At 32.3% G+C, this 25,903-nt stretch overlaps 1 protein-coding gene across 1 annotated transcript; it reads right to left on the bottom strand.

Annotated features, from left to right (window-relative positions):
* Positions 1-2,902: 2,902 nt before the first annotated feature.
* Positions 2,903-4,324, bottom strand: LOC148944256 (PRAME family member 6-like). Its single transcript, XM_089099878.1, has one exon. The coding sequence runs from the start codon at positions 4,322-4,324 to the stop codon at positions 2,903-2,905; it is 1,422 nt and encodes a 473-aa protein (XP_088956004.1).
* Between the last annotated feature and the right edge of the window lie 21,579 nt (positions 4,325-25,903).

Below are 25,903 nucleotides of genomic sequence, written 5' to 3'. Positions count from 1 at the left end.
ATCGGAACCCTTTGGGGTTGGGGTAGAGGACCTCACAACACTGTTCAAATGGAACTTGTGTATTATAACGACCACAGAGTTTCACCCTCAAATTCTCTTCTAAAACCTTTCCTAAAATCTTCTTTCAAAATGTCTCAAACTGTTTTGCCGAAATAATCCCATAAAATGGATAAAACGGTTTCGCCCAAATAATCCCTAAACGTAATTTCAGCGTGTTCCTTTTGTTTGGCATCTCTGCGCTAACGCATTTCAAATTTCTAGGAAACCCTTTCCTACGTTAATCTCTTCATCTCATAAATTTTCCTAGCTAAACTATTAGGGTTTCGTTAGAATATCAATTTATCTCTCCGACTTAAAGCTCCGTGAAGCCGTATTTAAAAATAGAATTTCTATCTCTTTAGACTCCCGCATAATTCCAAGATAACAAGTGATGTCAATTATAATTCCTGACACTAAAGATCAATGAAGCCCTATTTAAAAATAGAATATTAATTTTTCTCTCTGACCTAAAGAACGATTATCCCTCAGACCTAATATTAAAGAAGCCTTAATGTTTCTTAATTCTCCCCTTCGTGAATCAATAATTTCCCCTAGCGATTATGTAAATCAAATTCACAGGTGCTACTCGTGACAGGACCACGTGGTTTATGGTTTTCCAAGTGAGAAAGTTCCTGTTTTTTCATTCTCAGTGAGAAAACCATAAGACAGACATGAATTGCTGTTGACATCCATAAATGTGACAAAGTTCCTGTTTTTTCATTCTCACTGAGAAAACCATATAACAGACATGAATTGCTTTTGACATCCATATATGTAACATAGTTCCTGTTTTTCAAATTCTCACTGACAAAAACCATAAAACATCCATGAAAAACATCAAATAAATCGACCAACACACATATCCATCCAAGAAAACAACCATAAATGTGAGAAAATTCATGGTTTTTCATGTGAGAAAATTCCTGTTTTTTCATTCTCACTGAGAAAACCATAAACCACGTGGTCATGTCACGACTGGCACCCCCATCTCTACTGCTATGTTTTTAAAGTGACCTTGATCTTCAATTTAATCAATATTCAATATCAATTAGAACTGTCTAAATATTTCCTAGACCAATTTCCTAACAATTTACGGTTCTTCCTGAAAACGACAGTCAATTCTAGAGTTTTGGAATAATCTGCTTCTAGGGGACCGTCTTGAGTTTTTAGTTACTTAAGTTACTTACAACCATCGGGTAATTTTGTAAAATCTATTCTCAAACTTTTTCCTTCTACCAGAGTCCTATCGCAAAAAAAACCTAGAGAGAACATCGGTGTTTCCAATTTTTTCCCGATTTTTAGGGTTTTCTCAAACTTTCCAGAAAGAAAATGGAGCTTTCCTAAGCTAAGTCTACCCGAAAACTAACGTTTACAAAGATTAATGATTTGCATACTGTGCAGCGTCCGTGTACTAACGAACGTTATTTCTTAGAGGATATTTCTAGAACCCAATTTCTTTTTGGAGAATTCGGGGAAACCCCGAAAAATTCTGGGATACTGGAGGCACAGAGATTAAAGCCTGTTTGATAGTCTTTGTCGGCCCACTTTGTTCATAAGAAAAAAAAACGCTCTGTCCAAGTCTTTCCTACATTTCACGGAAATTATAAAGGACCATGGCCCAACTCTACATGATTTCTTAGTTTATTACATAGTAAAAAAATTAATAAATGAATACACAAAATATACCACAAAAAACAAAAAGTTATCTGAAAGTTAAAGTAGACTTTTCTAGAATCTTGCCTCCCCCCTCCCTACAAAAATTCATTGTTCTTATCCTTTTTATATAAAGGTGAGCATTGAGCAAGTTAGAGGTAATTTTTGTCCGGCATTTACACAACAACTGATAGAAAACAAAAACAAAAACTAAAATATTCCATCCGTTTTGTTGAGGGTGATTAGAAGCTCCCGAAATAAAGGCTTAGAAAAACTTACAAAACGTATAAAAACCGATTGAATTTAATTTTCCTTGTTAAAAACAACTAGCACGACGAAACAAGACACCGAATACGTTGCTATTGATACAGAAATGCTTGAGAAAAAACCTTGAAACACTTATCATTAGAATCTTGAATTTTAATTATAAATTTCGGTACTTGTGTGATCTACGCCCTACTAATATTCTTCTAATATATTTTTCTGACGCTCAATCCTAATGAAACATACCTAAATATGATAAAATATAACACTTTAGAAAAAAACTTGGGCTATGTATATGCACATTAGGGGGGTGGGGGTAAAGTATAGCAGGTCTGCATGCCTAATGTGTTAGGTACAATTATTCTGTATATTATGTAGTCAGAATTGTTTTCTAACTTCATACTGTCCAATACTTTAGCCCCACCCCACCCCCATAATGTGCAAATATATAGCCCAAATTATATATTTTCCATCTATTCTGTCACTTTTCTTTGTCTTGTCACACGCTAAGCTGAAAGAAACTAACAAAAAACGGCTCTGCAGTCAGTGGCGGATCCACGAGGGTGAGGAGGGGGCGCCCCCCTAACATAGTGAAAAGTAGTGTAATTTGCTTAATTGACGCAAGTTTGCGTTAATTAAACTTGTTCCTAACGCAAGTTTATCAGATCAACATATTTTGCCCCCCCCTCCTTGAAAAAATCCTGCATCCGCCCTTGTCGGCAATGCGTCAATTAATGAACAACTAGAGTGGTAGGGTGTAGATCATACAAGTACCTGAATTTCTATTGATTTTTTTCAGTTCTTACAAAACACAGTTCCTAATTTGTTCATAATTTACCAAAATAAAACTGAAATATTTATTATGATATGAGTAATACAGAAATGCTTAGAGGTAATATAAAGGCCATTTAATATTAATTTTTAATTAAAACTGAAGCCACTTGACTTACTGACTCACTTTGAATTTGAAATTTCCTAGGTGGCCAGAAAAAGAACAGGAACACTGTGATTTATTTGCCTTTAAAAGCTCTTTAAAGGACTTAATAAAACTATCTTTCTCCTTTTCGACTAAATCTCCAGGCCAATCAATCGAAAAATGTCTTAAATTTTTCATTTTCGCAACGTAAACACATATATCCTCAACATCAGCTTTTTGACAAGAGTTTGACGAAATGTTAAATATAGCTAAAGAAGGTGATGACAATAAAATTTCGGCACATTTAACTATATCTGATGGGCACATTTTCACATTAATTAAGTAGACAAATTGAATTGTTCCACTTACTTCACTAAGTAAATAATCAACAATTTCAGACGAGCGACTAAAATCATTATCTGAAAGATTTAATGCAGTCAATGTTTGCACATGAACAGATGAGGCTAAGAAAAATAAATCACTTTTTGTAATTTGACACCCAGAGAGGTCGAGCAATGCTAAGCCTTTGTCCAGCTGACCTAGCAAGGTTTCAACATGCCCTTCTAATATATTATAACTAAGGTCAAGATTTTCAAGCCTCGCCATATCACCTAATGTGGTACCAAATTTAGCCATCTGGCGGAGCGTATTCTCTTCACCTATATGATTTCCTTCAAAATCTAAAGTAACGAGGGCGTCTTTCTTTTCGATGCATTGTACTACGGCATCTATGCGACTTCCCAAGACACAATGTACAACATGTAAATGGGTCAGGTGATTAGGGATAATGTCTAGAACACCCACTATATTTTCACAGTTAACTGCACAACCACAGTGGAATTCAAGTTTATGAATTAGAAGAATTATATCAGTAGCTTCGTTTCTTTTGAGAACTGAATATAACTTATGACATGTTTTGTGTATCACCTCCTTAGTTCTCAAGCACTCGACTTTTAACGAAAGAAGAACTTCATATTTTGTCTTTGCTCTGTAAGTATTCCTCGCCATTTCAATAACATCAAGAATATTTGTTTGTGTTACATCATATACATAAGTCGAAGTTTCAAGAATTTTTAGGTTATGATTAGGATTAGAAATGGTTTGAAGAAAAGCTTCGATCAAAAATTTAGTCTTCTCCTCAATATCTTCAACGAACGTTTCGTAACAAAAGATGCAGCAAGATTTTGCTATCATAAATATGTCCAATTTCGGATGGGGCCATAGCGTAATTAGCCTCTTTACTTGTTCTTGGTATCTATGTCTCAAAGCCTCTTTGAGAAGAACCAGGATTAAACATTCTGGAAGAGATTTCACAATGGTATGGTCAATCACAATACTTGCAACGATTGCTTTAGCTGAATTTTGTAGCAAAGACAAAGTATTATTATGGCAAACAGTCCTTCTATTAAAACGAACATTTTCAGCAGCAAGTTCACTAGTCCTAACGAGCATTATTGGTAAACTGGAGAGAAAACCTTCGTTGACCGTATTACGGGCTTAGCGCACGGTTGCCACAGGAACAAAATCTTTTGTTATCGGGTTAAATGAGCAAAACAACGGCATTCAGTTCCACTTAATGTTGCGCAATAACACATTTGGGTTAATCATAAAAATTGGAATGAAAATTTTATTTAGGTCTACGATTTTTATAACGGGCTCATGATGGAAGAGCAATTTGCCAAAAACACAAAGCTGGCACTGACATGAGTATTTTTTTGGCTATAGCTAACCTTTGTTCTACGTTCTGACCTAGCTATAATTATTTTAGAATCAACAAATAATAATTGAAAAAGAAAGTTATCTACCAAGCTTCAAAAAGATTTCAGGCTGGATTCAATTAGACTTCTACCTTCAAAAGCAATCCAGATTTTAATAATTTAAAATCACGCTTTGTGGATGCTTTTTTCCGCTTTCCATTTCTCCGTGGTAGAATTTTTCCATTGGGTAGGGAGAATTAGCGGGTAAAAATTTTTACTGAGAAGGGGAATTCCAGCAGGATTTGAAAAAACGATTAGAAATTAAGTAAAATCAATTTTTTTTAAATGAAAGTAGGCTAAGAAGAATTTTCTAAGCGGAATTGTCCACATGAAATTTTCTAGGGGAATTGACAGCGAGGATGAAATTGCCTGGGAGGAATTTTCAAAGGGAGGAATTTTTTTACTGGAGGAACTCCTCATGGAGGGATTTTTGTGAGGGGAGATTTTCCATTGAGGCGTACAAGTAGTGATCTTTAGTGACACAAGTAACTTTAATTCCTACTAAATCCATATTCAAAGCGTCTTCTTTTATTCATCTCCCATACTCTTTGCCCAGGGCTTCCAAAGTTTACTACCTCCCAAAATTTGTTTTAGTAATTGCTATTTCTATCGCTCTCTGCGCCATTTTGTCGTGATATCAAGTGGTGTTCTAAATCTAATAATTAAATTGACACTTATTCAAATTAAATTAAACTAGCAAATAAATTCAAATAAAAAAGTCACTATTACTTCTTTGGGAGATGATCCTCTTTTTTTTATTCATCACATTTAAGAATAAAACTATGAACTTATAAAAAATTGCAGCGTTAATTATTTATGTGTTGACTCAATATATGGCCAGGTTGAATAAGACTGTTCTGACATAGTATTAGCCAATAGCACTTGAAAACTTTCGTTACCATTTAATGTTAGGTTATTAAGGCCCTTACCCCTAAATTTTTAAATGAATTCAGTTGAAATACTCAAAAATCTTTGTGTTTTGTAATGTAGTATCACATCCCCCTTCCCCTCTCCCCCCAAAAAACTAAATCACCTAACACATTAAAAACACTTACCAAACTCGTGTCACATTAAAAACAGCAAATTTGTTTTTAAATGTTTTACAATTTCATTTTTCAGATAATTCTTAATATAATCTTTTAATATTCCACGTATGGTTTAATGCAAGCAAAGGTTATATGCTACTACTACTACTGATAACTCATTGCAGCAGCAAAATGGTTGAGACCAACACAGCCGCGAGCATTCCTCATTCACTGCAATCTGATCAAGGCTTACTGTTTACTCTTACTGATGAAGTTTTAATTTCCTTTAAATCCCTTCTTATGGTCTTCATGGACAGAGGCTTGTAACCGAGGGAAAACAGACGTCAATATTCACGCCTCAGATATACTCCTGCGTAAATTTAGCAAAAACAAACATAGGGATTAAAACGGTGACATTTTGTTTCGAATCGTTCGTGATTCAAGTTCCGTCATGAAATTCAACAAACAGATTTATTTCGGTGCTCTGAACTTCCTACTTTCTGCATACAATCAGGCTACAATTAAACCGTATTGCTACATTGTACTGGGTCTCAATCAGAACACACCTGAAGATTTGTGTGTAGTCACCAATATTTTAGACAATAAAATTATTGTATATCTTCCAGTGAACAATAAAAAGTCACTAGTTGACATCGTGACACTGAAGAAACTACGTGAAAACAGACATTTGTTTACCGGCCTAGGCAATTAAAAACCCACACTTAGGAGGGCAATTCTCAAGTATGAAGTTGACAATGAAACTAGTGGAAGCCCTTGACATTTGACGACTACACCCATATTTGGGAGACAATTGGACACCCTCCAGTTCATCATCCTATTTTACGACCATGCACATATATTTACAGGTGAACGGGACTCCAAATAAGGAGTCACTAAGTATAACCAAGAGGCCCCAGCAACCGCTCATAGCAACCAGAACTAATAGGCAAGAGTAAAAATATTATTTTAATTTCCGATGTGAAATTTGGGCTAAAAAAATTTGACATACTTTAAAGAGGGGAATATAATGTAACACCGCCATTTTAAACAGTACCTCTAATATCTACTTAGCCGATAAGGCTGAGGGGTTGGGGAAACATGTTGCATAGAGTTGGTTAAGTTAGGTAAGGTATTTAACATAATGCGTTCTGGACGGTCTGCTTTTCAGATTGAACAATATTTAGTTGACATTATAGACAGTCAAAATAGCGGTAACCTATTCATCGATGTAAGTTACTTTTTATAATTGAATGGTTTTAATATGATTAATTTAGATATTACCTTCTATCTAAGCTATTATCCTAAAGCACATCCTTTCAACTTTCTTTCTAAACTACTGACTTCCATTCAAGTTATCTGATTTTCTCTTAAACTGTGTCTCTTGCTAACCTCGTATCAAGTTCAATAGACACTGAAATAAGGTGACTTTTAAAGTGTTTCGCATTGTGTAGTTTTGACAGATTCCATCCAAATATATTTCGAGCGAATTTAAGTGCCTTTACGTAAACGTGTTATAAAATATATATTAAAATTATGGTGGGGATTTTTAAATGATAAATATATAATAAGCATCCTTTTGATACACAGAAAAAGGAAAAGGTTTATATTATTTTTTTTATAATCAAACATTTTGATGTAACAAAATGTTAGTAAAGAGCAGCCCGCATCATTCAAATTGACTATTGTGTTCAGAACTATCTAATGTCTAAATCATCTATGACAATTGAGGAACTATTGACCCAAAAATTATAACAAAAAGGTGTATTTCAATAAAAATAACCTTCGTAATTATTTAATGCAGGGGCTTTTTTTCTGACAATGGAGGAACTATTGACACAAAAATTATTACAAAAAAAGTTTTTTTCAATAAGAATTAAATTCATAATAGTTTTAACAGCAGGTTTTTCGTCAGCATTGTTTAAGAAGAATTTTAAAATGATAAATATATATAATAAGCGTCATTTTGATATACGGAAATAAGAAAGTGTTTATATATTTTTTTTATGTTCAAACGGTTCAATGTAACAAAATGTTAGTAAAGAGCAACCCGCGTCCTTCAAATTAACTGCTATATTCAGAAAATTATTAAAGTCGAATAAATTTTAAGCAATGTTTTGGTGATACTCTGAGCGAAATGATACATGTTCCAAAGATTTTTATTGGTTTAGAAGTGTAAAACTGATTCAAAAGTGCTTAATTGGTTTATTTTGAACTCTGAGAAGTTACAGGAGATATTTAGCTCAAGGATACCGTTTGAAACATGAAGATGCAATTTCTCTGAAAACTGAAACCTAAGCTTCTTAAAACATTCTAATGAAATTAATAAAGTCGAATACATTTTAAGGAATATTATGGCGATACTATGAGGGAAATGATACGGAAGCCTTCGTGTTTGAAACATGAAGGCACATTATTCTGAAAACTGAGCTAAGCTTCTTAAAACATTCTAATGAAATTAATAAAGTCGAATAAATTTTAAGAAATGTTATGGTGATACTATGAGGGAAATGATACGGGAGCCTTAATCTTTGAAACATGAAGGCAAATTATTCTTAAAACTGAACTAAGCTTCTTAAAACATTCTAATGAAATTAATAAAGTCGAATAAATTTTAAGCAATGTTAAGGTGCTACCATGAGGGAAATGATACAAGTCTCAAACATCATTTACTGGTTCAGAAGTAGGCTATATAATTGGTTCTAAAGTGTTTAATTGGTTTATTTTGAACTATGAGAAGCTACTGGAGATATGGGATTTAGCTCTAGGACACTGTTTGAAACATGAAGGCACATTATTCTCAAAACTAAAATAAGCTTCTTAAAACATTCTACTGAACTTAATAGAGTCGAATAAATTTTAAGCAATGTTACGGGGAGGGGGATATTTCGAAGGAAATGATACAAGTCCCAAACATTTTTACTGCTTCAGAAGTGTATAACTGATTCAAAAGTGCTTAACTGGTTTATTTTTAACTTTGAGAAGTTACTGTAAATATAGGTTTTAGCTATAGGGTACCGTTTGAAACATAAGGATAAATTTTTTTCTGTAAATTGAAATAAGCTTCTTAAAATACTAATAAAATTAATAAAGTCAAATAAATTTTAAGTTTTAAGTTTTTCTAACTGTTTAAGAATTTTATACCTGATTCAAAATTGTTTAACTGGCTTATTCTGAACTCTGAGAAGTTGCAGTAGATATCTAGAACTAGGATACCGTTTGAAACATGAAGGCACATTTTTCAGAAAACTGAAATAAGCTTCTTAAAGCAATCTAACTAACTTAACAAAGTCGAATAAATCTTAAGGAATATTATGGGGGTAGTATGAAGGAAATGATATACGTCCCAAACGTCTTAAATGGTTCAGAAGTGTATAACTGATTCAAAAGTGCTTAATTGGTTTATTTTGAACTCTGAGAAGTTACAGGAGATATTTCACTCTAGGATACTGTTAGAAAAATGAAGTTACATATTTCTGAAAACTAAAATAAGATTCTCGAAACATTCTAATGAAATTAATAAAGTCAAATAATTTTTAAGCAATGTTATGGCGATACTATGAGGGAATTGATACAAGTCCCAAAAACTTTTGCTGGTTCAGAAGTGTATAACTGATTCAAAAGTGATTAACTGGTTTATTTTCAAATCTGAGAAGTTACAGGAGATATTTAGCTCAAGGATACTGAATTTGAACTCTGAGAAGTTACAGTATATATTTAGAACTAGGATACCGTTTGAAACATGAAGGCACATTTTTCTGAAAACTGACATAAGCTTCTTAAAACATTCTAACTAACTTAATAAAGTCGAATAAATCTTAAGCAATATTATGGGGGTAGTATGAAGGATATAAGACACATCCCAAACGTTTCAAATGGTTCAGAAGTGTATAACGGATTCAAAAGTGCTTATCTGGTTTATTTTGAACACTGAGAAGTTACAGGAGATATTTCGCTCTAGGATACTGTTTGAAACATTAAGTAACATTTTTCTGAAAACTGAAATAAGCTTCTTAAGACATTCTAATGAAATTAATAAACTCGAATATATTTTAAGCAATGTTACTGTGGTACTATGAGGGAAATGATTAAAGTCCCAACCATTTTTACTGCTTCAGAAGTGTATAACTAATTCAAAAGTGCTTAACTGGTTGATTTTGAACTCTGAGAAGTCGCAGGAGATATTTAGCTCCAGGATACTGTTTGAAACTTGAGAATACATTTTAATGAAAATTGGAATAAGCTTCTTAAAACATTCTAATGAAACTAATAAAGTCAAATAGATTTTAAGCAATGTTGTGGGGATACTATGAGGGAAATCGTACAAGTTCCAAACATTTTTACTGGTTCAAAAGTGAATAACTGATTCAAAAGTGCTTAACTGGCTTATTTTGAACTACGAGAAGTTATTGTAAATATAGGTTTTGACTCAAGGATACCGTTTGAGACATGACGATACATTTTCTAAAAACTGAAATATGCTTCTTAAAACATTCTAATGAAATTGTTAAAGTCGAATAAATTTTATGCAATGTTACGGTGCTACTACGAGGGAAATGATTCAAGTCCCAAACATTTTTACTGGCTCAGAAGTGTATAACTGATTCAAAATTGCTTAACTGGTTTATTTTGAACTCTGAGAAGCTACAGGAGATATTTCACTCTAGGATACTGTTAGAAAAATGAAGTTACATATTTCTGAAAACTGAAATAAGATTCTCGAAACATTCTAATGAAATTAATAAAGTCAAATCATTTTTAAGCAATGTTATGGCGATACTATGAGGGAATTGATACAAGTCCCAAAAACTTTTGCTGGTTCAGAAGTGTATAACTGATTCAAAAGTGATTAACTGGTTTATTTTCAAATCTGAGAAGTTACAGGAGATATTTAGCTCAAGGATACTGTTTGAAACATGAAGGCACATTTTTCAGAAAACTGAAATAAGCATCTTAAAACATTTTAATGAAATTAATAATGTCGAACATATTTTAAGCAATGTAATGGGGACTACTATGAAGGAAATGATACTAATTCCAAGCGTTTTTAACTGGTTCAGAAATGTATAAGTGGTTCAAAAGTGTTTAATTAGTTTATTTTGAACTATGAGAAGTTACTGGAGATATGGGTTTTAGCTTTATGATACCGTTTGAAATATGAAGGCACATTATTCTGAAAACTGAAATGAGCTTCTTAAGACATTCTACTGAACTTAATAGAGTCAAATAAATGTTAAGCAATGTTATGGGGGGGGAGGGTACTATGAAGGAAAGATTCAAGTCCCAAACATTTTAACTGGTTCAGAAGTGTATAACTGATTCAAAAGTGCTTAACTGGTTTATTTTGAACTTTGAAAAGTTACTGTAAATATAGGTTTTAGCTGTAGGATACCGTTTGAAACATGAAAATAATTTTTTTCTCTAAATTGAAATAAGCTTCTTAAAACACCCTAATAAAATTAATAAAGTCCAATAAATTTTAAGCAATGTTAGGCTTTAACTAATAGGAAAAGGATACATGTCCCAAACATTTTTTCTAACTGTTTAAGAACTTTATAACTAATTCAAAATTGTTTAACTGGCTTAATTTGAACTCTGAGAAGTTACAGTATATATTTAGAATTAGGATACCGTTTGAAACATGAAGGCACATTTTTCTGAAAACTGACATAAGCTTCTTAAAACATTCTTACTAACTTAATAAAGTCGAATAAATCTTAAGCAATATTATGGGGGTAGTATGAAGGATATAAGACACGTCCCAAACGTTTCAAATGGTTCAGAAGTGTATAACGGATTCAAAAGTGCTTAACTGGTTTATTTTGAACACTGAGAAGTTACAGGAGATATTTCGCTCTAGGATACTGTTTGAAACATTAAGTAACATTTTTCTGAAAACTGAAATAAGCTTCTTAAGACATTCTAATGAAATTAATAAACTCGAATATATTTTAAGCAATGTTACTGTGGTACTATGACGGAAATGATTCAAGTCCCAACCATTTTTACTGCTTTTTAAGGGTATAACTAATTCAAAAGTGCTTAACTGGTTGATTTTGAACTCTGAGAAGTCGCAGGACATATTTAGCTCCAGGATACTGTTTGAAACTTGAAAATACATTTTAATGAAAATTGGAATAAGCTTCTTAAAACATTCTAATGAAACTAATAAAGTCGAATAGATTTTAAGCAATGTTGTGGGGATACTATGAGGGAAATGGTACAAGTTCCAAACATTTTTACTGGTTCAAAAGCGTATAACTGATTCAAAAGTGCTTAACTGGCTTATTTTGAACTACGAGAAGTTATTGTAAATATAGGTTTTGACTCAAGGATACCGTTTGAGACATGACGATACATTTTCTAAAAACTGAAATATGCTTCTTAAAACATTCTAATGAAATTATTAAAGTCGAATAAATTTTATGCAATGTTACGGTGCTACTACGAGGGAAATGATTCAAGTCCCAAACATTTTTACTGGCTCAGAAGTGTATAACTGATTCAAAATTGCTTAACTGGTTTATTTTGAATTCTGAGAAGTTACTGTGAATATAGGTTTTGGCTCTAGGAAACCATTTAAACATGAAGGCACATTTTCTGAAAACTGATTCTATCTTCTATGGAAAAATTCAGAACAGAGTTTGAAAAATTTTTCTCTTGTTTGAGAAAATTCAGAACTGAAGTGGAACTTTTTTCTCTTCTTTGGAAAAATTTAGAATTGAACTTTAACTTTTTTCTCTTCATTGAGAGAATTTAGAAGAGAACGATATTTTCTTCATTTCTTTGAGAAAATTCAGAATAAAAGTGGAACTTTTTCACTTCTTTGGGAAAATTCAGAAGAGAACTAGAACCTTTCTTCTCTTTTTTGAAAAAAATCAGATAAAAGTGGAACTGTTTTTCTTTTTGGGGAAAAATTCAGAATTGAATTATAACTTTTTCTATCTTCCACGGAAAAAATTCAGAACAGAAGTAGAAATTTCTATCTTTTTATTTAGAAAACTTCAGAATCAAAGTATAACTTTTCCATATTTCAACGGAAAAATTCAGAAAAGAACTTGAAATTTTTTATCTTCTTTAAGAAAATGCAGAACTGAAGTGGAACTTTTTGCTTTTTGGAAAAATTCAGAATTGAACTATAACTTTGTTCCCTTCACTGAGAAAATTCAGAAGAGAGCTTGAACTTGTCTCAACTTCTTTGAAAAAACTCAGAATTAAAAAGGGAAACTTTTCTCTTGTTTGGGAAAAAAATCAGAAGAGAACTAGAACTTTCTTTACTTCGTTGAGAAAACTCAGAATTAAAGTGGAACTGTTTTCTTCTTGGGAAAAAATTCAGAATTGAATTATAACTTTTCTATTTTCCAAGGAAAAAATTCAGAACAGATGTAGAAATTTCTATCTTTTTATTTAGAAGACTTCTGAATCGAAGTACAACTTTTTCTACATTTCAGCGGAAAAATTCAGAACATAACTTGAAATTTTTCTCTTCTTTGAGAAAATTCAGAACTGAAGAGGAAATTATTTTTATTCCTTAGAAAAATCCTGAATTGAACTATAGCTTTTTTTCTCTTCGTTAAGAAAATTCATAAGATAACTTGAACATTTGTTCACTTCTTTGATAAAATTTAGAATTAAAGTGAAACTGTTTCTCTTCTTTGGGGTAGACTCAAAATAGAACTAGAACTTTCTTCATATCTTTGAGAAAACTCAGAATTAAAGTGAAACTACTTCTCTTCTTGGAGAAAAAAAAAATCCAGAATCGAATTATAACTTTTTCTATCTTCTACAAATAAAATATACAGAACAGAACTTGAAATTTTTCTCTTCTTTGAGAAAATTCAGAACTGAAGTGGAACTTTTTTCTCTTCTTCGAGAAATTTTAGAAGAGAACTTGAACTTGTAATCACCATCTATAACTATAGGTGAAAAAACAACAGTTAACATAATATAACATAGATAATGGGGTGATTTTCTTCCACACTATTCATTTTAAAATGACTGTCACTCTTGGGATTACAAGTTCAAGCTCTCTTCTAAATTTTCTCGAAGAAGAGAAAAAAATTCCACTTCAGTTCTGAATTTTATCCAAGAAGAGTGAAAATTTCAAGTTCTGTTCTGAATTTTTTTGTAGAAGATATAAAAAGTTATAATTCGATTTAGAATTTTCTCCCAAGAAGAGAAATAGTTCCACTTTATTTCTGAGTTTTCTCAAAGAATTAAAGGAATCTCTAGTTCTCTTCTGAATTTTCCCAAAAGAAGAGAAAAAGTTCCACTTTAATTCTGAGTTTTCTCAAAGAAGTGAAGAAAAGTTCAAGTTCTCTTCTGGATTTTCTCAAAGAATGGAAAAAATAGAGTTCCATTCCAAATTTTTCTAATGACGAGAATACAGTTCAACTTCAGTTCTTAATTTTCATAGAAGAGAAAAATTTCATTTTCTGTTCTGAATTTTTCCGTAGAAAAGAGAAAGAGCTATAATTCGATTCTGAATTTTTCCCCAAGAAGAGAAACAGTTCCACTTTAATTCTGACTTTTCTCAAAGAAGTGAATAAAGTTCTAGTTTTCTTCTGAATTTTTCCTAAAGAAGAGAAAAGTTCCACTTTAATTCTGAGTTTCTGAAAGAAGTTAAGAAAGTTCAAGTTCTCAACTGAATTTTCTAAAAAGCAAAAAATTACACTTCAATTCTAAATTTTTCCAATGAAGAGAATAAAAAAAGTTCCACTTCAGTAGTAAATTCTCTTAAAGAAGAGAAAATAGGTCAAGTACTTTTCTGAATTTTCCGTAGAAGATAGAAAAAAGTTATACTTTAATTTTGAATTTTTCCCCAACAAGAGAGAAAAGCTCCACTTTAATTCTGACTTTTCTCAAAGAAGTGAAGAACAGTTTTAGTTCTCTTCTGAATTTTTCCAAAGAAGTGAAAAAGTTCCGCTTTAATCCTGAATTTTCTCAAAGAAGTGAAGAAAAAATCGTTCTCTTCCAAGTTTTTTCGATGAAGAGAAAAAAAGTTAAAGTCCAAATCTAAATTTTTACAAAGAAGAGAAAAAAGTTCCACTTGAGTTCTGAACTTTCTCAAACAAGAGAAAAAAAATTTCAAATTCTATTCTGAATTTTTCCGTAGAAGATAGAATCAGTTGTCAGAAAATGTGCCTTCATGTTTAAATGATATCCTAGAGCTAAAACCTACATCTACAGTAAATTCTGAGAGTTCAAAATAAACCAGTTAAGCAATTTTGAATCAGTTATACACTTTTGAATCAGTGAAAATGTTTGGGACTTGTATCATTTCCCTCACAGTAATAAAATTTATTTGACTTTAATAATTTCATTAGGATGTTTTAAGAAGCTTATTTCAGTTTTCAGAAAAATGTATCTTCATGTCTTAAACTCCTAGAGTTAAAATCTATATTTACAGTAACTTCTCATAGTTCAAAATAAGCCAGTTAAGCACTTTTGAATCAGTTATACACTTCTGACCCAGTAAAAATGATTGGAACTTGTATAATTTTCCTCAAAGTATCCCCATAACATTGCTTAAAATTTATTCAACTTTATTAGTTTCATTATAATGTTTAAAAAGCTTATTTAAATTTTCAGTAAAATGTATCTTCAAGTTTAAAACGGTATCCTTGAGCTAAATATCTCGTGCGACTTCACAGATTTTAAAATCAACCACTTATACAGTTTTGAATTAGTTATACACTTCTGAAATTGTAAAAATGTTTGGGACTTGTATCATTTCCCTCATAGTACCACCGTAACATTGCTTAAAATATATTTGACTTTATTAATTTCATTAGAATATTTTAAGAAGCTTAGGTTTCAGTTTTCAGAGAAATGTACCTTCATGTCTCAAACGGTATCCTTGAGCTAGAACCTTTGTTTACAGTATCTTTTCAGAGTTCAAAATAAGCCAGTTAAGTACTTTTGAATCAGTTATACACTTCTGAACCAGTTAAAAACGTTTGGGACTTGTATCATTTCCTTCATAGTACCCCCCCCCCATAACATTGCTTAAAATTTATTTGACTTTATTAATTTCATTAGAATGTTTTAAGAAGCTTGTTTCACTTTTGAGAACAATGTGCCTTCAAGTTTCAAACAGTATCCTAGAGCTAAATATCTACTGTAACTTCTTAGAATTCAAAATAAACCATTTAAGCACTATTGAATCAGCTATACACTTCTGAACCAGTTAAAAACGTTTGGTACTTGTATCATTTCCTTCATAGTACCCTCCCCCATAACATTGCTTAAAATTTATTCGACTTTATTAATTTCGTTAGAATGTTTTAAGAAGCTTATTTCAGTTTTCAGAACAATGTGCCTCCAAGATTCAAACGGTATCCTTGAGCTAAATATCTCCTGTAACTTCTCAGAGTTCAAAATAAACCATTTAAGCACTTTTGAATCAGCTATACACTTCTGAACCAGTTCAAATCATTTGGGACTTGTATAATTTCCTTCAAAGTACCCCCCCCCCCATAACATTGAGTAAAATTTATTTGACTTTTATAATTTCATTAGAATGTTTTAAGAAGCTTACTTCAGTTTTCAGAACAATGTGTCTTCAAGTGTCAAACGGTATCCTTGAGCTAAATATATCATATAACTTCTCAGAGTTCAAAATAAACCATTTAAGCACTTTTGAATCAGCTATACACTTCTGAACCAGTTAAAAACGTTTGGGACTTGTATCATTTCCTTCATAGTACCCCCCCCCCCCCCCAGAACATTGATTAAAATTTATTCGACTTTATTAATTTCATTAGAATGTTTTAAGAAGCTTATTTTAGTTTTCAGAAAGATTTGTCTTTCTGTTTCAAATGGTATCCTTGAGCTAAATATCACCTGTAACTTCTCAGAGTTCAAAATAAAAGAGTTAAGCACTTTTGAATCAGTTATACACTTGTGAACTAGTTAAAAACGTTTGGGACGTGTATCGTTTCCTTCATACTATCCCCCCGTAACATTGCTTAAAATTTATTCGTTTTTATTAATTTCATTAGAATGTTTTAAGAAGCTTATTTCAATATTCAGAACAATGTGCCTTTAAGTTTCAAACGGTATCCTTGAGCTAAATATCTCCTGTAACTTCTCAGAGTTCAAAATAAACCAGTTAAGCACTTTTGAATCAGCTATAAACTTCTGAACCACTTAAAAACGTTTGGGACTTGTATCATTTCCTTCATAGTACCCTCCCCCATGATATTACTTAAAATTTATTCGATTTTATTAATTTCATTAGAATGTTTTAAGAAGCTTATTTCAGTTTTCAGAACAATGTGCCTTCAAGTTTCAAATGGTATCTTTGAGCTAAATATCTCGTGCGACTTCACAGATTTTAAAATCAACCACTTATACAGTTTTGAATTAGTTATACACTTCTGAAATTGTAAAAATGTTTGGGACTTGTATCATTTCCCCCATAGTGCCACCGTAACATTGCTTAAAATTTATTTGAGTTTATTAATTTCATTAGAATGTTTTAAGAAGCTTATTTCAGTTTTCAGAAAAATGTATCTTCATGTTTCAAACGATATCATAGAGTTAAACACTATATTTACACTAACTTCTTAGAGTTCAAAATAAGCCAGTTACAAACTTTTGAATCAGTTATACACTTCTGAACCAGTTAAAAACGTTTGGGACTTGTATCATTTCCTTCATAGTACCCCCCCCCCATAACATTGCTTAAAATTTATGACTATATTAATTTCATTAGAATGTTTTAAGAAGCTTGTTTCACTTTTGAGAACAATGTGCCTTCAAGTTTCAAACAGTATCCTAGAGCTAAATATCTACTGTAACTTCTTAGAATTCAAAATAAACCATTTAAGCACTTTTGAATCAGCTATACACTTCTGAACCAGTTAAAAACTTTGGGACTTGTATCATTTCCTTCATAGTACCCTCCCCCATAACATTGCTTAAAATTTATTTGACTTTATTGATTTTGTTAGAATGCTTTAAGAAGCTTATTTCAGTTTTCAGAACAATGTGCCTCCAAGATTCAAACGGTATCCTTGAGCTAAATATCTCCTGTAACTTCTCAGAGTTCAAAATAAACCATTTAAGCACTTTTGAATCAGCTATACACTTCTGAACCAGTTCAAATCATTTGGGACTTGTATACTTTCCTTCATAGTACCCCCCCCCCTAACATTGAGTAAAATTTATTTGACTTTATTAATTTCATTAGAATGTTTTAAGAAGCTTACTTCAGTTTTCAGAACAATGTGTCTTCAAGTGTCAAACGGTATCCTTGAGCTAAATATATCATATAACTTCTCAGAGTTCAAAATAAACCATTTAAGCACTTTTGAATCAGCTATACACTTCTGAACCAGTTAAAAACTTTGGGCCTTGTATCATTTCCTTCATAGTACCCCCCCCCCCCCCCAATAACATTGATTAAAGTTTATTCTACTTTATTTTTTTCATTAGAATGTTTTAAGAAGCTTATTTTAGTTTTCAGAAAGATGTGTCTTTCTGTTTCAAATGGTATCCTTGAGCTAAATATCACCTGTAACTTCTCAGAGTTCAAAATAAACAAGTTAAGCACTTTTGAATCAGTTATACACTTGTGAACTAGTTAAAAACGTTTGGGACGTGTATCGTTTCCTTCATACTATCCCCCCATAACATTGCTTAAAATTTATTCGTTTTTATTAATTTCATTAGAATGTTTTAAGAAGCTTATTTCAGTTTTCAAAAAAATGTGCCTTTATGTCTCAAAAGGTATCCTTGAGCTAAATATCTCCTGTAACTTCTCAGAGTTCAAAATAAACCAGTTAAGCACTTTTGAATCAGCTATAAACTTCTGAACCACTTAAAAACGTTTGGGACTTGTATCATTTCCTTCATAGTACCCTCCCCCATGATATTACTTAAAATTTATTCGACTTTATTTTTTTCATTAGAATGTTTTAAGAAGCTTATTTCAGTTTTCAGAACAATGTGCCTTCAAGTTTCAAACGGTATCTTTGAGCTAAATATCTCCTGTAACTTCTCAGAGTTCAAAATAAACCATTTAAGCACTTTTGAATCAGCTATACACTTCTGAACCAGTTAAAAACGTTTGGGACTTGTATCATTTCCTTCATAGTACCCCCCCCCCCCCATAACATTGATTAAAATTTATTCGACTTTATTAATTTCATTAGAATGTTTTAAGAAGCTTATTTAAGTTTTCAGAACAATGTGCCTTCAAATTTCAAACGGTATCCTTGAGCTATATATCTCATCTAACTTCTCAGCGTTAAAAATTAACCAGTTAAGCACTTTTGAATCAGTTATATACTTTTGAACCCACCCCCCGGGACAGTTGAATTGATAAAATGAAGCCTTCGAAACACATCTTCTCCCCCTCCGAACATTAATTTTCGACTTTATGCATATCCCAACACAAACCTATATTATTCAAAGGTTTTTTTTTATAAATCTAAAACCATTTTTCAACTAGGAGTACACATGTGCCTGGGAAATAATGATAATATGTTATCAGATTAATATAACTGTTTCAGGGGATGCTTGTGTGTAAATGAGAGAAGACATATACATGTTTTTCTATTTTTTTAATAACATAGGTTAAACTAATTATCGAATGCAATTTACCGTTACTTCCACTCACAATATAACTCTGGTGTAAGTTGATTCTTAAAACAGTGTAGTTAGAAATATAGACACGTTGTTCAGGGCATAGTGATGAATAGTGCATGCGATGTAAGACTTTTTTTGTTTTTGTTTAATAGTATCTCAATAAGGAAATTCATGTTTGATTTAAAGTCCCTTAATTTAGTAACTGAATTTAGCGCTTCATCGATGATTTTAGTTTAATATAAACTTTCAATTATCACTTCATAGTAAGTAAGATTCAGGGTTTGAGTTGGGGTGGAATCCTCCCACACAAATAGGATAATTTGGTTGAGGTGGCAACACTTTGATTTTTATCATGTTTTTTTTTCGCTTTGTCAATGATTTTAGTTTATTATAAACTTTCAAGTACCACTTCATAGTATGATTCGGGGGTTGAGTTTGAGTAAGATCCTCCCACACTGACTTATTGTTTACTGTTAATGCATTGAGGTCATTGAAAATAAAATCTGTTGTTCGAATGGGTTAATGTGATGTTTGAATTGAGTATGCTAATGGGTACGTTTTATTATAAAATTATCTGAAAATGTTGAATGTATAGTAAGAAAGGCTTGCAAAAACATGATAATACTACTAGTACCAACAACTTATTGTGCTACAGAGCCATCTGAGGTTAACAATTGTACGTTTTATCAAGAAAATATTAGAAAATTTATAGTTTATAGTATGAATGACATGCAAAACATGAAATACTACTACTACTAGCAACTCGCTGCAACATAAGGACACCTGAGGCCAATACAGCTATGTCTTCTGAAGAAAATATCTGAACATGTTTCAGGTATAGCACAAATGGATTGCAAAAAAAACATGAAAATAGGGTGGACAACAAAATGTCGGACAAATTTAGTAACTGAATTTGGTGATACGCTTCGATTTTTGTCATGTTTTTTTCGCTCTGTCAATGATTTTAGTTTAATATAGACTTTCAAGTATCACTTCATAGTTAAGATTCGGGGGTTGAGTTGGAGTAAGTTCCTCCCAGACTGACTTATTGTTTACTGTTAAAGCATCGAGGACAGTGAAAATAAAATCTGTTGTTCGAATGGGTCAATGTTATGCTAATGGGTACGTTTTATCATGAAAATATCTGAAAATGTTGAATGTAGAGTAAGAAAGATTTGCAAAAACATGACAATGCTACTAGTACTAACGACTTACTGCGCTACTAAGCCATGTGAGGTCAACAAATGTACGTTTTATCAAGAAAATATTAGAAAGTTTATAGATTATAGTATGAATGACATGCAAAAACATGAAATACTACTACGGCTAATAGCAACTCACTGCAACATAAGGACACTTGAGGCCAATACAACTACATTTTATCAAGAAAATATCAGAAAATGTTTATGTGCGCTCGTAACCTAGTCTAAATTAACCTTAAAAATTCAACACACGTTCCTCTCTCAATATTCTTAAAACCATTTTTTAACTTGGAGTACACATGAAAAAGTTAGTAGTAGTATCTATATTTCTGAAAATTCCTTTTCTATATCTCCACCGCAGCCGCCCTCCTGGGCCGGCGGCCGGCTGGGACCCCATATCCCTGGAACCATTAAATTGATAAAATAAAACCTTTGAAGCACATCTTTTCCCCCTCCCAATGTTACTTTTCAACTTTCTGTATATCACAGCACAAACATATACTATTCAAAGTTTTTTTTTTATCAATCTAAAACCATTTTTCAACTTGGAGTACACTTGTGCCTGGCAATTAATGATAATATGTTATCAGATTAATAAAACTGTTTCAAGACATGCTTGTGTGTAAATGAGAGAAGGCATATACTTATTTTTCTATTTCTTTAATAACATAGGTTAAACTAAACTATCGTATGCAATTTACCGTTACTTCCACGAAAAATATAACTCTGGTGTAAGTTGATTCTTACAACAGTGTAGTTAGAAATATAGACACATTATTCCGAGGCATAGTGATGAATAGTCCATGTGATGTAAGACTTTTTTTGTTTTTGTTTAATACTATCTCAATAAGGAAATTTATGTTTGATTTAAAATCCCTTAATTTTGTAACTGACTTTAGCGCTTCGTCGATGATTTTAGTTTAATATAAACTTTTAAATACCACTTCATAGTAAGTAAGATTCGGGGGTTGAGTTAGGGTGGGGTCCTTCCACACAAATAGGATAATTTGGTTGCGAGGGCAACGCTTTGATTTTTGTCATGTTCTTTTCGCTTTGTCAATGATTTTAGTTTAATTTAGACTTTCAAGTACCACTTCATAGTAAGATTCGTGGGTTGAGTTGGAGCAAGATCCTCCCACACTGACTTATTGTTTACTGTTAAATTATTGAGGTCAGTGAAAATAAAATCTGCTGTTCGAACGGGCTAATGTGATGTTTGAATTGAAAATGCCAATGGGTACGTTTTATCATGAAAATATCTGAAAATGTTGAATGTATAGTAAGAAAGGCTTGCAAAAACATGATAATACTACTAGTACTAACAACTTACTACGCTACTAAGTCATCTGAGATGCAAAAACATGAGATACTACTACTACTAGCAACTCGCTTCAACATAAGGACATATTGAGGCCAATACAGCTACGTTTTATCAAAAAAATATCTGACAATGTTTAAGGGGTGTGTGTGGTTACCCTCCAATCACTTTTGACTATGAAAGAAGATACTAGCCCTTTCAATTACCAACCGATTGAGCGCTTTTCGAAGTTTCTATGACAACAAATGGACATCTTAAAATTTCTATCAGATGTGTTTCTGGAAAATACGACGTGTGTGGGGGGGGGGAGGTGCTATTAGCCTTCTGATCGCTTTGACTCTTAAAAAGAGCACTATAACTTCTGATTACCAATCCAATGAGTCCTCTTTGAAGTTTATATGATCACCATTTCACCTTTTAGCTGGAAAAAGGAATTGAGTTGGAATCACATAGAGACTTGTATATGCGTTTAAACGTGTGCTGAAAAAACAAATAAACAAACATGTTTCTAAAAAAAACATGGACCACTGAAAAAGAAGAAGAAACTTACTAAATCTAGAATTGAGAGATTTTTTCTGGTTTTGTGTGAACCTATAGCTTTTAATCATGTTTGATCTTCTTTCAGGATAAATATGTGAAATTTCCTATCAAATATAACCCTCAGGATTGGAATAACCCATTTTGTCGTAAGTGTCGGTCTACAGTGTTAGAATTGTTGATCATAAGCACATGTGCGAACATATTCCGTCTTAAGTGGAGAGGATGCAAAATTCCTGTCTTAGTTGACACGAACAATGAATGTTTACAATAAGACCTGTCCGTGAAAATAAAACAATGATTTTAGTGCCCTGTGAGTAAAGTGTTTTAAAAATGTATGTAAATTTGTTTATGAATAAAAAAAAGTATATATACAACAACAATGTCTTTATTCTTTACTTTAGATTTCATTTTTTTTCTGTGTATAGGCTATTGTTGAGAACCACTAATGCTGGTGGATCATTTGAATTCACTGTATATTGATCTTGATTGGCTGCATAGTCAGGGTCACATTTTGTACAGTACAATGTAACTTCACTCTTATCATTTCTCTTTGTATAGTCAATGATACTATTTGCATTCATATTGTAAAATTCACGTGTTTCAATTTGTCTATTTGTAGCAATATCACATACAGTGTTTTCAAGTGGTGAATCACATTCTGTAATAAATTTTCTAATATGAGATTGGAGAACCAAAACATCCGATTATAGATATAGGAAGTGTATAAGAGACATTGTAATTTCTGGTGAACATTATGATAGTTTTTATGTTAGCGTGTGGAATAAATAAAATTAAAGTAAAAGTTCTTTTACTTTTACTTTTGAGTAGTAACCTTTGAGTAGTAAGAACTTTAAAATGTCATAGAATTTTATTTGAAATCACAAAAAAAAACGCTTTCTTGGAAGAACATTCACCGATCAATTGAAAGTTTCTGTCTAAATCCCGATGGGGAGATGCGTTCCTTAGAGGTTGAGATCCTTGCTCGCTGCTGACTCTAAACTAACCACGATTCGTTCTACTTCAAGAATAGTCGATAACCTACCTAAAAAAGGGCATCCCTCTCTAGGCTAACCGCTTTTCGTTTTACATCAATAATGCTCAATTGGGAAAAAAAATCTAATTAAAAGAAAGAGGGTATTTTTGATAGCAGAACAATTTTGTTGTGTGTGAGCGTAATGATAGCAATAATATATTACCATATAAACAATTGTTGATATAACTAATTGTCCTCAATATACTTCACTATTGCATATAAAGCACTTTGAAGTCTATGTATTTGTACTGTATCGACTTGGGGTATACACAACTTTTAATAACCTTGTCAGAAATTTTAATAATTCATCATTCGTCACCCACTTGGTGTGATCCCAAACCATATCACTTGTTTTGTTGTTCTTCTTCTTCCTGGGATATCTTATACATGCATCCCGAGAAGGAATATCTATCGGAACCCATCGGCTAAAAAATTGAACTTCATCCTCAGGATTGTGTATTTTATTCAGAAATATCTGACAATTAAAATCTTCCAAACTGAATAATGGAATATCCGATTTGCATTTGACAATTAAAAGTTTATCAGTGGGTGATTGCCTTTCACGTATAGTGCTGTCACACCGAAAAAACTACATATTTCTCCAATTTCTAGTTGTACCGTGGATAGATCCTTCCCTCCTTCCTAGATTGGAGGAGATCACTCTATCATATCGATACCTTTTTGTCAACATATGAAGAACTGTGTATATTGCAATATTTGCAATTGCATCTGTCTGGTTTTTACGCAAAGTAACAAAAGAGACGAAAATTAACGAAAAAGAGATTAGTGAAGAGTTATGGTATGCAAAGTAATATTTGGCAGGGAAAGTCACTGGTGATAAATCGCTAGGGGTGGCACCGTGATTGCGTGATTTTCGGGGAACCAAATTTTTTTTCGGGGTGACGCATAGATTTTCGGGGAAATACCCGAAAATTCAGGGATAGTGGTAATCAGGAAAATCGAAATGCTAAACCACACGAGAAGGAAAAGCTCCAACTTTGCGGTTGACGCAATAAAGAATTGTCACAAAATTAATTTAAAGTCGACCAAACGCCACCGCTGGCGCCAGCGGCATGCCTGCGGCACGCGCCGTTAGCGGCTTTACGGTCGATCCACCGGCGCGGCGCCGGGGTCTAATGCTTATTATATATATTTATCATTTTAAAAATTTTCTAAAACAATTCTGACGAAACACCTACTGTTATCGATATTAAATTATTATGAAGGTAATTTTTGCTGAAATGCACCTTTTTTTTATAATTTTTGTGTCAATAATTCTCTATTGTCATCAATGATTTAGATATAAGACAGTTCTGAATGTAATAATCAATTTGAAGGATTTGGGTTGCTCTTTACTAATATTTTGTTACACCAAACTGTTTGAATATAAAGCAATAATATAAACCTTTTCCATTTTCGTATATCAGTACCGTATTTCAGCATTTGAAAATCCCCACCATAATTTTAATATATATTTCATAACACGTTTACGTAAAAGCATTTAAATTAGCTCGAAATATATTTGGATGGAATCCGTTAAAGCTCCACAATGCGAAAGTTTAAAAGTCCCCTTATTTCACGGTCGAATGAACCTAATACGAGGTTAGCAAGAGACAGAGTTTTGGCGAAAATCAGATAACTTAAATGAAAGTCAGTAGTTTAGAAAGAAAGTTTAAATGATGTGCTTGAGGATAATAGCTTAGAAAGAAGGTAATATTTAAATTAATAAATATAAATATAAATTAATAAATATATAAATTAATTATATAAAAACTATTTAACTATAAAAATCAACTTACATCGAAGAATTGGTTAAATCCATTTTGATTGTCTTTAATGTCAACTATATATTGCTCAATCTGAAAAGCAGGCCGTCCAGAACATATTATATTAAATACCTTACCTAACTTAACCACATTTATGCAACATGTTTCCCCCAACCCCCTCAGCCTTATCGGCTAAGTAGATATTAGAGGTACTGTTTTACATGGCGGTGTTGCATTATATTCCTCTCTATAAAGTATGTTAAATTCTTTTAACCCTTTTCTCGCTTCAGAAATTAAAATAAAAATTTCCCTCTTACATATTAGTTCTGGTTGCCTTGAGCGGTTGTTAGGGCCTCTTGGTTATTCTTAGTGACTCCTTATTTGAAGTCCCGTTCGCTATCGTTCCATTGTACGTGCTTAAAAAAATTGGCTAAACCCTACAAGTTGACTCCAATAAAGCTCGGCTATTTATTGTAATTTTTGTCCATTTTAGATTTTATTTTTGATAATTTAAAATCGATAGCTATCCCAGAGTTTTCAATTAATGACAGATTCATTTTCTTTAAGTCAAAATTGTGGTTTTGCACCACATAATTGCAAAAAATGTCTTTTTGTTCTGGTAGAATATTTAGGCTCCTTAAAAAGGATCCTAGAGATTTTTCATTTCTGTTTAAACGAGCCTTCTCCCGATTTTCTAGGACTATTGGTTCAATACTATAGCCCCTAGGAAAAACGTAAGAAAACATGTAATCATCCGCGATCTTCCTTCTCGAAAAAAAGCCAAATTTCTGATTTTT

The sequence above is a fragment of the Artemia sp. Qi Xiang Cuo genome, chromosome 14 (assembly GCF_049724085.1).
Source record: "Artemia sp. Qi Xiang Cuo chromosome 14, ASM4972408v1, whole genome shotgun sequence".
In the NCBI taxonomy this organism is placed as follows: Eukaryota; Metazoa; Arthropoda; class Branchiopoda; order Anostraca; family Artemiidae; genus Artemia; species Artemia sp. Qi Xiang Cuo.
This window is presented reverse-complemented; position numbering and strand designations above follow the sequence as displayed.